Source organism: Pogona vitticeps, chromosome 9, assembly GCF_051106095.1.
Source record: "Pogona vitticeps strain Pit_001003342236 chromosome 9, PviZW2.1, whole genome shotgun sequence".
Taxonomy (NCBI): domain Eukaryota; kingdom Metazoa; phylum Chordata; class Lepidosauria; order Squamata; family Agamidae; genus Pogona; species Pogona vitticeps.
In genome coordinates this window covers 3885124-3898793 of record NC_135791.1, presented here as the reverse complement: position 1 = coordinate 3898793, position 13670 = coordinate 3885124, and the positions used below count along the sequence as shown (strand labels likewise).

Below are 13670 nucleotides of genomic sequence, written 5' to 3'. Positions count from 1 at the left end.
TTGCCCAAAGCCACCCAGGCTGACTCTTCTAGGATGCACAACAGGGGAATCGAACTCCTATCCTCGGGCTCCACAGCCAGAGGCCTAAACCACAAACACCTAAATGTGGCTCACCTGGGTGAAAGGCCTCCACTGGTCAGCTATGCACCTCAGCTAGGCCTAGATCCGTCTAAGCTTCCTGTTCCTGCCCCAGCGCTAGCTGGGAGCTTCCTTTCTGCACAGGAAGCTAGAGTTTGTAGTCCAAGAAATTTGGAAAAGCCCACCCTGTCATTAGGTTTGAAGAGGTGCCTTGTCCTCAGCACGATTCTGCACAAGTGCAGGGAAAATAAAACCCAAAGAATTTGGGGGTGGGGGATACGATTTCCAGCCGGGAGCATTTTACTCCGCCTATTGATGTATGTGGTGGAAACAAGGGTTCAAAAAGTGCAGGCAACCTCAGATGAAAGCAGTAACAGATATAGAATGAGATTTCTGAAAGTCAAGAAGGAAAGCATCCTGCCTGTTACCGCCCTGGTGTGATGGGAACAGAAGCCCACCACGGGGCTATCCATTTTCACAGCAGAGGGTCCTGTACCCCATTTCATTGGAAAATCAGCACCCCTGTAGACTCCCTTATACAGGAATGAGAGGGGGAAAGCCATAGCCGCACAAAATCATTTCCAGCCGAGGGCACGCCGGCTCCGTTTTGCATGGATCTGACTGGGGCAGCCTCAAACGCCTGCACAATAGCAGCGAGCTGCCCTTCCAGGGGGGTCTGTCCCTGTTTAAAAGTGTTCCTGGCCTCCTTCAAGAAGAGGAGGCTGCTGTGCATTCAAGCGCACTATTTTCACAAAGGCTTCTGGAGAAGTCTAGCAAACGGCCAGCCCCAAATTATAGGCGCACGGTTTACTGCACGGACATTGTGGACTCGGAGAGCACATAGTATCCCAGCTGTTCCGTTTCTTCATTCACTAGCTAACTCATCCACTGCTCGCTCGCTCCTCGCTCTGGTCCTCCAGCATCCAGGGCTGGTTGCCATGGAAACAGCCCGGAGAGGGAAGATGCAAGCAGCTCAGCAAAGGAGCGGATGCTACTGCTCTCCAGCTGACTTTTGAGTTTTCTTTCTTTCTTTCCCCTATAAATTTCCCTTTATAACAAAGAGAAGGGTAAGGATTCAAACTTTCCTGAAGCTGCCACCTTACACCTGAAAGACGCTGCCTCCAAAGCTCATACACCCTAATGGGGAAAAAGAGCCTCCTGTTTCCACATACCCAGAGATGCTTCGTTGCTCATTTTTAAAAAGGTATTTGCAAAGGAAGCGGCTTGTAAAAATGATGCCCTGCTAGTTCTTTTCGACTTTTTTTTTTGTTTGGTTGTTTGAATAAGAAGGGAGCAACGGCATGTGACATGAATTGCATCGCCAAGCGGCCTTGATCACCGTTTGTGGGCAGAAAGAGAGCATAGAGTTTTAATTAAGTCCCATATGGTGCTGAATTAAGTAAATCAATTCAGTATTGGGTGGAAGGGCAAAGGGAGGGGACGTCTGCCCTTAATCCAGATTGCAGGATATAAAGTGGAGGGGTTTCGTCTTATCCTTCACCATCGTGGCAAAATCCACCCAACGCCTTTTACATGTTGCCACAAACGAGCAGGACAAGAAAATGTCCCTTCTCCTCTCCGTTTTACAATTCTCCAAATTCCTCCAGTCTACTCCTATCCCAGATTATAAAAATATTATTCGGGTGGTTGCAAAATATGTTCTGTTTCTCTCCTCCCCCTCTGGTGCCCCAAGAAAATCCCAGCCGAGTTTGCAAAATATTTATGCCATGGGATGTACAGTAAGGGGACAGATGACCAAACCTACTGCCTTGACTGGATTAGGAATTTGCACTCCATTGCAATCTGAATTTCAATCTGCTTTGCTGTGACAGTAGATATTATATCCTTCGTGGCTGTAGTTTAATCTTGCATCTGTAACGTGGCTGACCCATCTTCTCCAGGCGGAGCTCAGAAAGGCAGCCCACCTTCATGGCACCATGAAAATCACTGTTGGGAAGAAGGACAGAGTGCGTAGCTGTGCCCCCAAACTCTGTTTTTGAAGCCCACATGCCTCTGCACCCTCTAATAATTCCCCGGCAAAAAAGAAGCAATCTGATGGCAGAGCCAGAGGTTGGGAGTTTGATTCTCCACTCTGCCTCCCCGATAGGGGCTGGACCCAATGATCCATAGGGTCTTTTCCAGTTCTGTAATTCTAAGATGGTGTTGCTGGTGGGTGTTGTGGTTTCCTGCTCTTGGGAGCCTCCAGGAGATGTGGTTCATTTTTAGAATATAAATGCAGGATACCTGCGTTCCACTGGCTAACTTTCATGGAGCAAATGTCCACTTCGTCCAGCACGCACCGATGTCTTAGAATCCAAAAGCTGGATTTTGGTAGGCATTTGTCTTAAACTTAAATATGTGGCAGTTGGTGCTTCCCTTTTTCGACTTCTAGCATTGGGTCGGGTTGGTTGCATTAAGGGTGCCCCAGAATACTGTCCACCAGACCTATGAGATAGCCCACCGCGGCAGGTGTAGACAACATAAAGAGGTGGCAGCACTTTCCAAATACTTGAAAGGTGGTCCTACAGAGGAGGGGCAGGATTTGTTCTCAACCCTCCCAGAGTGCAGGACACAAAATATAGAGCTCAAGCGACAGGAAGCCAGATTTAGGGCTGAATCTCAGGGACGTGGTGGCGCTGCGGGCTAAACCGCAGAAGCCTTTGTGTGCTGCAGGGTCAGAAGACCAGCAGTCGTAAGATCGAATCCACGTGATGGAGTGAGCTCCCGTCGCTTTGTTCCAGCTCCTCGCCAACCTAGCAGTTTGAAAGCATGCAAATGCGAGTAGATAAATAGGTACCACCTCAGTGGGAAGGTCACAGCGTTCTGTGTCTAGTTGCGCTGGCCACGTGACCACGGAAACTGTCTTCAGACAAACGCTGGCTCTACGGCTTGGAAATGGGGATGAGCACCTCCCCCTAGAGTCGGACACGACTGACTAAATGTCAAGGGGAACCTTTACCTTTACCTTTACCTCAGGGAAAATGTCTCAACTGTTAGAGCAGTACGACAACGGGACACGGGACCTCAGGAGGGAGGGAGTGCTCTCATCATTCAAAAGAAAATTGAACAACCGTCTGTGAGGTCTGCTTTGGTTTGTATTCCTGTCTTGAGCAGAGGGTTGAACTCCATGGCCTTCGAGTCCCCTTCCAAGGCCAGTTTTCTATGATTCTGGACCGACATATGTCTCGTTGGCCAGACCACCTTGGCGTGTTTCTCCTTGGTCTCTATCTTTTCGTCCCTAAAAGTGATTGGTGCAGGGTGAACCTCAACCTTCTCTCCTCCTGGGCGCAGGCGTGCTCGGTTCAAACGGTCCAACAGCGTGACGGCCGGGGTGCAAGCGGACCTGGAGGTGGAAGGGCTGGCCGGCCTAGCGGTCTCGACGGAGGACAAGGCCCTTCAGTTCGGCCGCTCCTTCCAGCGCCATTCCTCGGAACCCGAGTCCACCAGGCAATACTCGGTCTACAAGACGGTGCACACCCAGGGACAGTGGGCCTACCGGGAAGACTACCAGATGCAGTACGACACCATGGAAGTGCCGCGCCAGGATTCCTGGATGGACCGGGGTTCGCGCAGCCTGCCGGATTCCGGACGCGCTTCGCCGTGCCACCGGGATGGAGAATGGTTCATCAAGCTCTTGCAAGTGGAGGTGGAGAAGATGGAAGGCTGGTGTCAGCAAATGGAGCTGGAGGCGGAGGATTACGACCTGCCGGAAGAAAGTGAGTCTTCAGTTTTGTTGCAGGCCTTGATCCCGTCTGGGTCTCCCTTCTTTCTTCTCAAAGGTCTGGCGCTGTGGTTCTCAGGCTTTCCTCCTTGTCTGTTCCACTAAGAACCAGTTAAAGAGTTGGAGGCGCCTCCCAGGGTTTCCAAACATAAATATTTATATGATATGTTTAGGGCCTTCTCACTTGTTAAGCATGAAAGGATATGTGTTAAGCCTTACAGCTGGATAACTCAAGGGTGGCTGGCCATGGAGCCAGAGGTTGGGGGTTCGATCCCCCGCCACCCCACCCGGCCTCCTTGGGAAGAAGAGCAGAATGTGAGTAAAAGCAGATAAATAAATGATACCACCTGCTTTTAAAAACCCTGTGCATTTAAAGGATAAGATATGTTGGCTGAAATCTTGTTGCGCACCTCTGCATGAAAAAACCGAGATGAGATTAATAACAGTGGCCATTTGCTGCTGATTAAAGGAAATTCTGGGGTACATGAGACTTGAGCGCCACACGAGAAAGCGGTGTGCACCTTGGGTCCCTTTTAAGGAGAGAGGCAGGATGGAAATATTTGATATAAATAAACAAAATCATTAAGGAAAGGAAAGCCTTTGATCAGCAGCAATTTGCCCCTGCTAATGACGTATCTCAGATTCGCAGACAGAGCTGTCGCATCTAGTTTGTCTCAGGGAGCTGATAGAGATTCTTCATATCAGATATGTTGTGAGTGGTTCAAATGGAAACTCTTCTGCTGGTGATGATCTCGTTTTCTCTCTCTCTCTCCTTCTCCCTCCTCCCAAGTCCTCGAGAAGATCCGTAGCGCCGTCGGTAGTGCCCAGCTCTTGATGACTCAGAAAGTACAGCAGTTCTACCGGCTTTGCCAACAGAATATGGTGAGAGGCGTTTCCAATGCACACCTTAGAGGCTTTTCCCATTCCCTTCCTTGTTTTAGGTGGCTTCAAATTTAGTCATAAGTGCTACAAAGTTTTGGATTTCTTAGTAAAATTTCCTTTCGTCGGACAATAGCAGCAGAGAGACTCACAGAGAAGAATAGCTACAAGTTTCCCAGATAGTCCACTCCTTTCTCATTAACTGGCACTCAAAGTTTCAATAACTCACTCTGAGACATTTGGAAGAGAAAGAATAAAAACATCTCTTTACTTACAGTTGCCTGAAATTACAGACTCGCGTTATACTGCTTTCTTTACTGCACACATACTTAGCAACCAACTGAAGAGATCAATAGCAAAGAAACAATTGCTTCCAACAGACTAAAGAGAGGGAAAGAGCACTGATCAGAGGGGCAGGGCTCTCTTTCAATTCAAAGGCTGGAAGGAATGATTGGTTAGTGCTGGTAGATATATTTTACTCTTTTGTCACATAGTCATCTATTTTAACACAGGTATCAAATGAATTTATTTTCAATTGTTTTGGCATATATGAATGACTCTGTCAGTGTAAATTGTGTCTGTGGGGTTTGTCACTCACTGTTGTGCCTTCTGTGCTCCCTCTCTCTCTCTCTCTCTCTCTCTCTCTCTGTTTGTGTGTGTGTGTGTGTGTGTGGTCCTTCACAAGCCTAGAATTCCCAAACCTAGTTAAAATGTCTGGTCAGTTTCACCCCCTGGCTTGGTGTCTCCCTCCTTTACAAGCCTAGTTGGTTTCAGCCTTGTTTTAGCCTTTTTTTGCCCATCTGTCGTTCTGTTTTAGCACTATTTCAGATTGCAAAAAATAAAACATTAGTAAAAAAAAAATAACACTGCAAAAAAGCCCTCACCCAATTTATTTCAATAGTGTAATCATGTGCTTACTTAGTCTTCATCCAGGTTAATCTGGCTACCTCTGTCTCTGCCCTACAAGTACACAAACTTTGCCAAACTCTACCTTTTTCCTTCCCTCCATCAGGACCCCAATGCATTCCCTGTGCCCACTTTCCAGGACCTGGCCGGATTCTGGGACCTCCTGCAGCTCTCCATTGAGGACGTCAGCATGAAGTTTGCTGAACTTCACCAGCTCAAAGCCAACGGCTGGAAACCCATTGAGCCCAAGGTAAAAGAGAGCGGCATGCAATGAGAGATTCGCAGGAATCTGAGCTGTGTGTTGGGGGGGGGAGGCAGGAATGCTGTGAGCCTTGAAATTCCACAGCTAAGCCATGAACACTCTGCACCAGAAAAAATGTTTGGAAACATCTGCCCTGTCGTGCAGTCTAATTTATTTTTCTCAGCTGCCTTGGCTCCTTTCAAGAAGAACGGCGAGGTAAAATGTTTTAAATAAATTAAATACTGTAACTACATTTTCTCAGGAAGGAGGATGGTTTAGGTGGAGGGCCAAATTCTCTACAAAGAAGTCTTTATAGGAATCTTCTGGCATTTCGGCTAGCATCACATACATTACATAAATAGTTGTTGCTGCAATGAAGACTAGAAAGCGGTGGCTTTAGTAGAGAAGACGTAGTAGTAGCAGTAATGGAGTGTCCCCGGAATCTTAATTCATATCCAGCATGTTCTTGGACTACAACTCCCAGAAAGCCTGGCTGGCACAGCTAGGAGTGAAGGCTTCTGGGAGTTTTAGTTCAAGAATATCTGGGGACCCAAGGCTGGGAACCATTGCAATGGGGCAAATCTGTGTGTTTGCACACACACCCCAAGCCTGTTTCTATGAAGATATGGGTCCCACAGAGCCGTGTTTGACACTTCTGAGGGGCAAATAAACATGCCTCCGGGGCCAGATTTTTGGAATTTTGATTCATTTGGGTTTTGGTTTTTCATTTTTCACTTCTGTATTCCTTTTTGGCCCACCCCACTAAAACTCAAACAGGGAAATGGCGTTCTGCTCACTTCCTGTTTTCTTCCCCATTTAAAAAAAAAATAACCACATTCTCTGGTGAGTTGGGGTAAAAATTGTGCTGCCTGTACAGCCCAATGGAAGCAGTGAAAGCCCATTGCCATTGCAAGTAAACTGAGGCCCCCACACAGATTTCACGGCTCCCACAGGAGGTCACTCACCTGTGTTTGGGGGAAGGCAATAAATTCACGACCGAGTGCAGCAGCTCCTGCTTGGCGAGGTTCATGATCGGAACTCAAAAAAGAACCTGCATTTTTTCTTCTGGCTTGTTTTTGTGACACTCCGTACGGATTTATTTTTGTATTTTGAGATGCCAATGGAGCCGATCTTAGAAACAAAGCTTCATAGATACAATGCTAACAACCCACTGAACACACACACACACACACACACACGGAAATGTTATCAGGGATGCACCAGTTTGGGAGCAAAAAGAGGCTCCATCTCATCAACCAAGCTTCTTGCTGTCCTGCCTTTCGCTTCCTTGTCTTCGGTGGCCGGCAAGATCTGATGGACATAAAAGAGAGATGAAGGATGCAGAAAAAACTAACTAGGTTGCTCTCTCTCACACACAGAGAGAGAGAGAGAGAGAGAGAGATCTTTTGAGCAGCACAGCTGGCCAAGGCAAAATAATTGGCCATTTAAAACAAATCTGTGTTCTTTTCATACTTCTTTCCCCCCCCCCGCTAAAAAATATACTGGGAACTCAAAGCATCCTCTTCATTCTGGAGAAGGGGGGAGCAGCTCCTGTCTTGGAGGAGACGTTATTGCCAGTTTTTAAAACATTTTTATTTATTATTTAATATTTCCTTCGGTGGGAGGGGGAATCTTGGTGTCGTTGCAACCCTTCTGCCATCTTCCTGCAGATACTTGCCCGCGCGGACACCCTTCCCAAGGGGGTCGGGCTCACTTTTAAAATTGTACACGGCAAAGTTCCCTCCAGGGGTTGTGGTCCTTGTCTCTGGTTGGCACCCTTGTGTGCCAACCGGAGGCGATGCCAGAGGAAGGAATCGTTTGATCCACAGCTGCCAAAGGTCTTTTCCGACCAGATGGTCCCTTCTGGATGCCATGCACGGTCCCCGCAAAGCTGGGCTCCTTCTCCCAGTAACTCCTTCCTTCACAACATCCCACAGCAGAAAGATCGGACCATGAGCGCAGATCCTTCGCTCCGTTTGGGACCCCTGTGCTGACCCTCTTCCTCACCGGCTCAAACAACAAGGCCCAAAATGAGGACGCCATTTGTCCAAAGAACCACAGCAACCTCCACATGACCCCACCCCCAACCGGACCCTACTGAGGTCATTCCCTGCGTCCCCTGGTTGATCTGTTCAGCAGCATCCATAACGGAGCCGATCCCTGTCACATTTCAGGCACAAGTTAACCATGTGCGCTTAATGCAGAAAGAGAGCATCGGAACTGTATCTTTGGACTACAGCTCCCAGAACCCCCTAGCCAGCATGGCTTTGCAGTCTGATGAGTCATTTCCCCCAAGCTCTGCCCTGTCCATGAGCATTCTCACATTGCAGTAACGAGGATCCAAACAGCCCTGGGCGGGGAGGGGTGGGAGGGGGTCTCGTTGGCCTTTCAGTTCCCCAGAATGCCCCAGAACGAGACAAGGCCAAGGGCATTGTGGGAAATGCGAAAGCACGTCTTTTCCTGGATTCATGCCTAATGAACACTCTTAAAGTCTGGATGGTATGTGGGTTCTTCTTCCCCCCCCCCGGGATCTCTGGGGGAGAGTCTCCATGCAGAAGAGATGTGTGCCTTCTATCCAGAAAAGCGGTCCTGTTAGCTTCCTCTCAAACTCCAGGGGAAAAAAATGGATTATTTTTTCCAGGGACGGGGACTTGAGTTGTGTGACTTGCAGTCAAGTCAGATTTAAGTTGCACCTGTGACTCAATTCGTTTTTTTTTGGGGGGGGGGTTTCAATGACTCAGACTCAACTCCTGACTTGAAGTCCACCCTCCCATCCACTCCTTTTTTTTTCCTCTGGAAAAAAAGCTCGCTTTTGGGAGGAACTGAGACTTGGGGCTTAGGACTTGGGCTTTGGTACCAAAGACTTGATTTAGGCCTGGGACTTAATACCAAAGACTCAGACTCGAGACTTGATACGAAAGACTCAGACTCGGGACTTGGTTCCAAAGACTCAGACTCAGGACTTGGTACCAAAGACTCAGACTCGGGACTTGGTACCAAAGACTCAGACTCGGGACTTGGTACCAAAGACTCAGACTCGGGACTTGGTACCAAAGACTCAGACTCGGGGCTTGGTACCAAAGACTCAGACTCGGGACTTGGTACCAAAGACTCAGACTCGGGACTTGGTACCAAAGACTCAGACTCGGGACTTGGTACCAAAGACTCAGACTCGGGACTTGGTACGAATTCAGACTCGGGACTTGGTATGAAAGATTCAGACTCGAGACTTGGTACCAAAGACTCAGACTCGGGACTTGGTACGAAAGATTCAGACTTGGGACTTGGTATGAAAGATTCAGACTTGGGACTTGGTACGAAAGACTCAGACTTTGGTACCAAAGACTTGGACTCCGATTACAGAGTTGGAGCCAAAGACTCACCAGCATCCCTGGCCTTCTTGGGACGAGTCTTTCCAAATTCCCCGGGCCGGTGTGGCCGGCTAGCCCTATTGTTCTGGGGGATTTTGTTACCGAAAAAGAGCAGAAATTTCCAAAGCCCTGGAATTTCGCTCTGCCTTCCGCAAGGCCCTCCCTTGCCCTTCAGCCCTTCTCCTCTTCGTTTTTCCCCCCCAGGAGGAGACGAAGGTGCCTCCCCCGATACCAAAGAAGCCGCCGCGCTCCCGGCTGCATCCGGTGAAGGACCGCTCTCTGGATTCCGTCGACCGGCAGCGCCAGGAAGCCCGCAAGAGGCTCCTGGCGGCCAAGCGGGCCGCCTCTTTCCGCCAGAGTTCGGCCACCGAGAGCGCGGACAGCATCGAGATCTACATCCCGGAAGCCCAGACCAGACTGTGAGCGGACGGGATGTGGGAGGGCCCCCCCCCCACAAAGGAGCAGACGGCTTTTCTACATCACCCTGTATGTGCAGAATACACAGCGCACTGTGATCTGTGGCCTGGGTCCCACCCCTTCTCCGTGGAGGGCGGATCTAGGCCACGCTGCCACAGTCTCTTTATGAAACAAACAAAAAACGATAATTTTTTTTAAAAGAACAACTGCAATCCATGGACCTCACACCAGACAAGACATAAAAACTGGACCTCTGGTTTTCACGCATCACTCTTTGCAGGATTTGGAAGGCAACCAGCTTCCACTAATTTTGCTCCATCCAGACCGCCTGCCCTCCACCCTCTTTCCGGTCCTTGGACTCTCTTCTTATAACTTCTGCCCACCCCCCCACCCCCCAGGCTCCGTTGGTCAGCCTTGTCTCTCCTCACCCTGTTGCTCCACCTCTTTCCATGAGCTTCCCTCACTGTCCTGCAGGCTCGGGGCCCCTCATCAAGAACCCTGACACCCTACATCATCCACGGGTTCTAGGCTCATCTAGGATATATATATATATAAAATTATATATGTATATGTACTTCTATAATTATAATCAAACGGGCAAAAACAAAAAAAAAAAATATGCCCGAGACCACAGCTGTGTTTCTAATGGCGAGAGCCTTCTCGTCTCCTCAGGAGACCCCTCTCAACCTCCTCCCTCCTCAGCCGTCCGCTCGCCAGCACCTTGTGCGCACAAAACCTACCGAGATTACTCTCTTCCCTTCCTCCGCCACATCCCCCACATGTTCACCCAAATGGGTCAAGCGTGGAGAGGTGACACTGCGCTGCCTGGTCTTGGAAAAAAGCTGGTGTCTCTCTTCCCCGGGGAGGGGGTGTGGGAAGAGGCATGGAAATCCGTTCCGGCTTTCAACTGGAAGTTTATAGGAGAGCTATCAGAGGCATTGACCTTGTGGGGTTGTGAGTTTGGGGGGGCAGAGGGTGGGGGAGAGGAGGATTCATTGCTTGGATAACTCCTGTAAAGTTCGGAGTGAAACCAGGCATGGATTCCCTGCCCTCCACAAACGCACCTCAGATGGGAGTCAACGGCCCAGAAAGCTGGTAGGAGAGATGTGGTCTGCAAAGCTGCAGAAGCATGAGTACCTCTGACTCGCATGAGCCTGCATGTTGGCTTTGGGGGGGGGTGGATCTTGGCATGTGGAACCGGTTTTGTAAGGAATGGCACATAGACCACAACTGCTGTCCTGGAGAGAATGCCCCCCTCCAATTCATCATCCTTTGAGGTGCAGAGTGTGATGGGGGGCTTCCCCAAGGATGGACGGCTTGTCCCGTGGCATCCGCGAGTGAGCAATCCCCTCCAGAAGTCATGGGTTCACCCGCCTTAGCCCTTTTTTTCCCCTCCTTTATTTATTTTGGGGCTTCGTTGTTCACGAAAAAGTGCTCAAAGCTTTAGGGATTCAGAGGAGAGCGAACACAATGAAAAAAAAAAGAGGAGATAAATTGTCAGAGGAAAGGATGAACCAAGGGCGAGGAACTGCAGGCTCTCTGTGTCCCAACACTAGCCTCCAAGTGTCGCAACCCGACATGGTTCCTCAGAAAGGCACACACCCCCTTTCGACAACATAATGGTGTGCTGGTTGTCCAGCCACGCTTGGTGTTTCCCTCCCAGAAGACTAAAATATCTATCCTAAGGCTTAATTATACTAAGTTCCTTCAATAACTAGTCTTAGTCACGGAAACTAAAAGATGCTCCTTCACTCCCTCCCCTCTTCCCTCTTGTTTTGGTCCCACTTAACTGAAATAATAACATTCTTAGAACTGCAGAGCTGGAAGGGACCCTATGGGTCATGAAGTCCAACCCCTGCCAAGGAGGCCTAGGGGGGTAATCGAACTCCCAACCTGATGCCTCAACCACTAAGCTCTATTCATACCTCAAGACAAAATATATTCCCTCAGTCTTGGACTGAAGGAGGAGCTTGAAATGTCTGACTCACAGCCATGGGTTTAAGAAAACAACACTGTCTTTTCTCGAGAACTTTCCATGTTGACGTCTCCACCATGGAAGCCCAACCCATCTTGATACGAAATTATCCCCAAGTACACATTGGTTACCCCCCCAATGCCCCATCTTCAGTTCAGACTATTCCTTAGCTCTAGCATCCTCCAGAGATCTGGGACTCCAGCTCCCATTATTGGTTGTGCTGGCCTATGCTGGCTGGGGATGATGGAAGTCTAGCCCAATGCTTTTGGGAAGGTGCCGGCAGGAGGGAATAGGGAGGGCATCCTAGCCCGGCATTTCCCAGCCATTGAGAAGGAAGATGAAGTTTGCTAACCAGGCAGACTTTCAGCAAATCACACTTGCCTTTACCTGAGCCTCTGTCTTGTTAGGGAGCCCCCAAAGTTCACAGAAAACAGAAAGACCCCAGATTTACCCAAAATAAGATGAACAGAACTGATTTATATATTTACTCTATCTCTCCTCCGAACATTAAAAGGGCATCTGTCCGAAGAGAGATGGTATGTTGAGAAATGAGAGTTGTAGTTCAAAAAAAAAAGTAACTTATCCAAGCTCTAGGAAGAACGAGAGGTAAGAAAAAGCTCCTGGGGATCTCAGCGGTTTGGGTCCCTAAGGAAGGCTGGTTCTTATATAACATCAAAGCGACTTGGCTGACTCTTCCTCCTTTGATTGACCCTTTATTGCCCCGTCCCATTCCATTCTGGTGATGCACAAAAAACGTGGGGGCAGAGATGGCCAAAGAACCACACCAGAGCCATGAGTGAGATCGGAAAAGGCATGGTTGACCTAGTTCCTAGGGCAACAGTCATAAATTTGTCCTGTGTTCTCCAGCCCTAGAAGAAGGTGCCTCTGACTTACAGTGGGTTGCTGAAGGATATCTAGCAAGCATCATGGCTGAGCAGAGATTTGGGCCCAACCTTAAATGGCTGTTGTATTGTCCTACATTCTGCTGTACATCAGAGAAGCTCATTGTGGTTCCTCTGCTTTGATGTGTGTGTGTTGTCCTCTAAAGCCATGGTTCCCAACCTTGGGTCACTCAGGTGTTCTTGGACTGCAACTCCCAGAAAGCCTTCACCACCAGCTGTGATGGCCAGGGTTTCCGAGAGTTGCAGTCCAAGAATTCCTGGGTGACCCCAAGGTTGGGAACCACCGTCCGAAAGGAAGGATGCCAGATTATACAGGGCAGTCTTGTCACACCCCGGCTCATTGGCTCTGCTAGTTAGAGGGGGTGAGAGCTGTAACTCAAGACATCTGAAAGACATGAGGAAGACTAGAGTAGATGGTCAGTTGAGGGTCTTCTGACTCTATGGATGGTTTGTTCCTGGACCGGGGCAGGGGGTATTTTTCAATCCACATCAAGACTAGGTCAGTGTCTCACCAGAGGAAAAAGTAGTTGGAGGGGAAGTAGCTAGGAGGAATCGGTGAGAAAATTTGTCCCTGTTTTTTTTTAATTCTTTACTCTTATTCATTTTTTCCCTTTCTACTATGGAGGACAGGGGGGAGGATAAGAATTTCTCAAAATTTGGGGGGAAAAAAACAACAACAAAAACAATTCTTTATATTCGGGATGGAAGGAACCTGGATTTTAAAAATCTGTGTCCATCAAAAACCCAGGGCTGTGAGCACTTAACTTTTAAAAAAAAATCTGTGAATTCCTGTGTATTAAACCATACTAATGCTAAATGGGGGCTCTCACCTTTCTTTTTCCCTCCCGACAGGCGTATCCTTTTCAACTCCTAAATGGCAGGCACAACTAGCGTGGGTTGGGTCCTGGGATGGCTTGTGCCTCAGCCAAAATGTGGGGCCCCGGGCTATGAGCTGACCTTGCTAGACCCTCTTTGAGGTGACATCAACATGGGGGAAACCCTTTGAGCATGGAGAGGAGAGAAAGATGGTGCCGATTTTGGGAAGTCAAGAGTGGGGAGAAAGAGACCCAACAACCATTAATAATCATCAAGTGTCATCAAGTAAGTCTTGACTTATGGCCAACCTTTCCAGGGTTTTCTAAATAGAGAAGACTCAGAAGTGGTTTGCCCTTCTCATCTT

General features: G+C 48.7%; 1 protein-coding gene across 3 annotated transcripts in view; it reads left to right on the top strand.

Annotated features, from left to right (window-relative positions):
* Positions 1–13150, top strand: part of DLGAP3 (DLG associated protein 3) — a 41057-nt gene extending 27907 nt beyond the window's left edge. For all 3 annotated transcript variants that reach the window (XM_078380074.1, XM_078380073.1, XM_072979746.2), the window contains 4 exons: positions 3370–3794; positions 4590–4681; positions 5691–5834; positions 9401–13150. In XM_078380074.1, coding sequence (XP_078236200.1) covers positions 3370–3794; positions 4590–4681; positions 5691–5834; positions 9401–9619 — 880 coding nt within the window. In that variant the 3' untranslated portion in view covers positions 9620–13150. The remainder of the gene's footprint in view (positions 1–3369; positions 3795–4589; positions 4682–5690; positions 5835–9400) is intronic.
* The last annotated feature ends 520 nt before the right edge of the window (positions 13151–13670 follow it).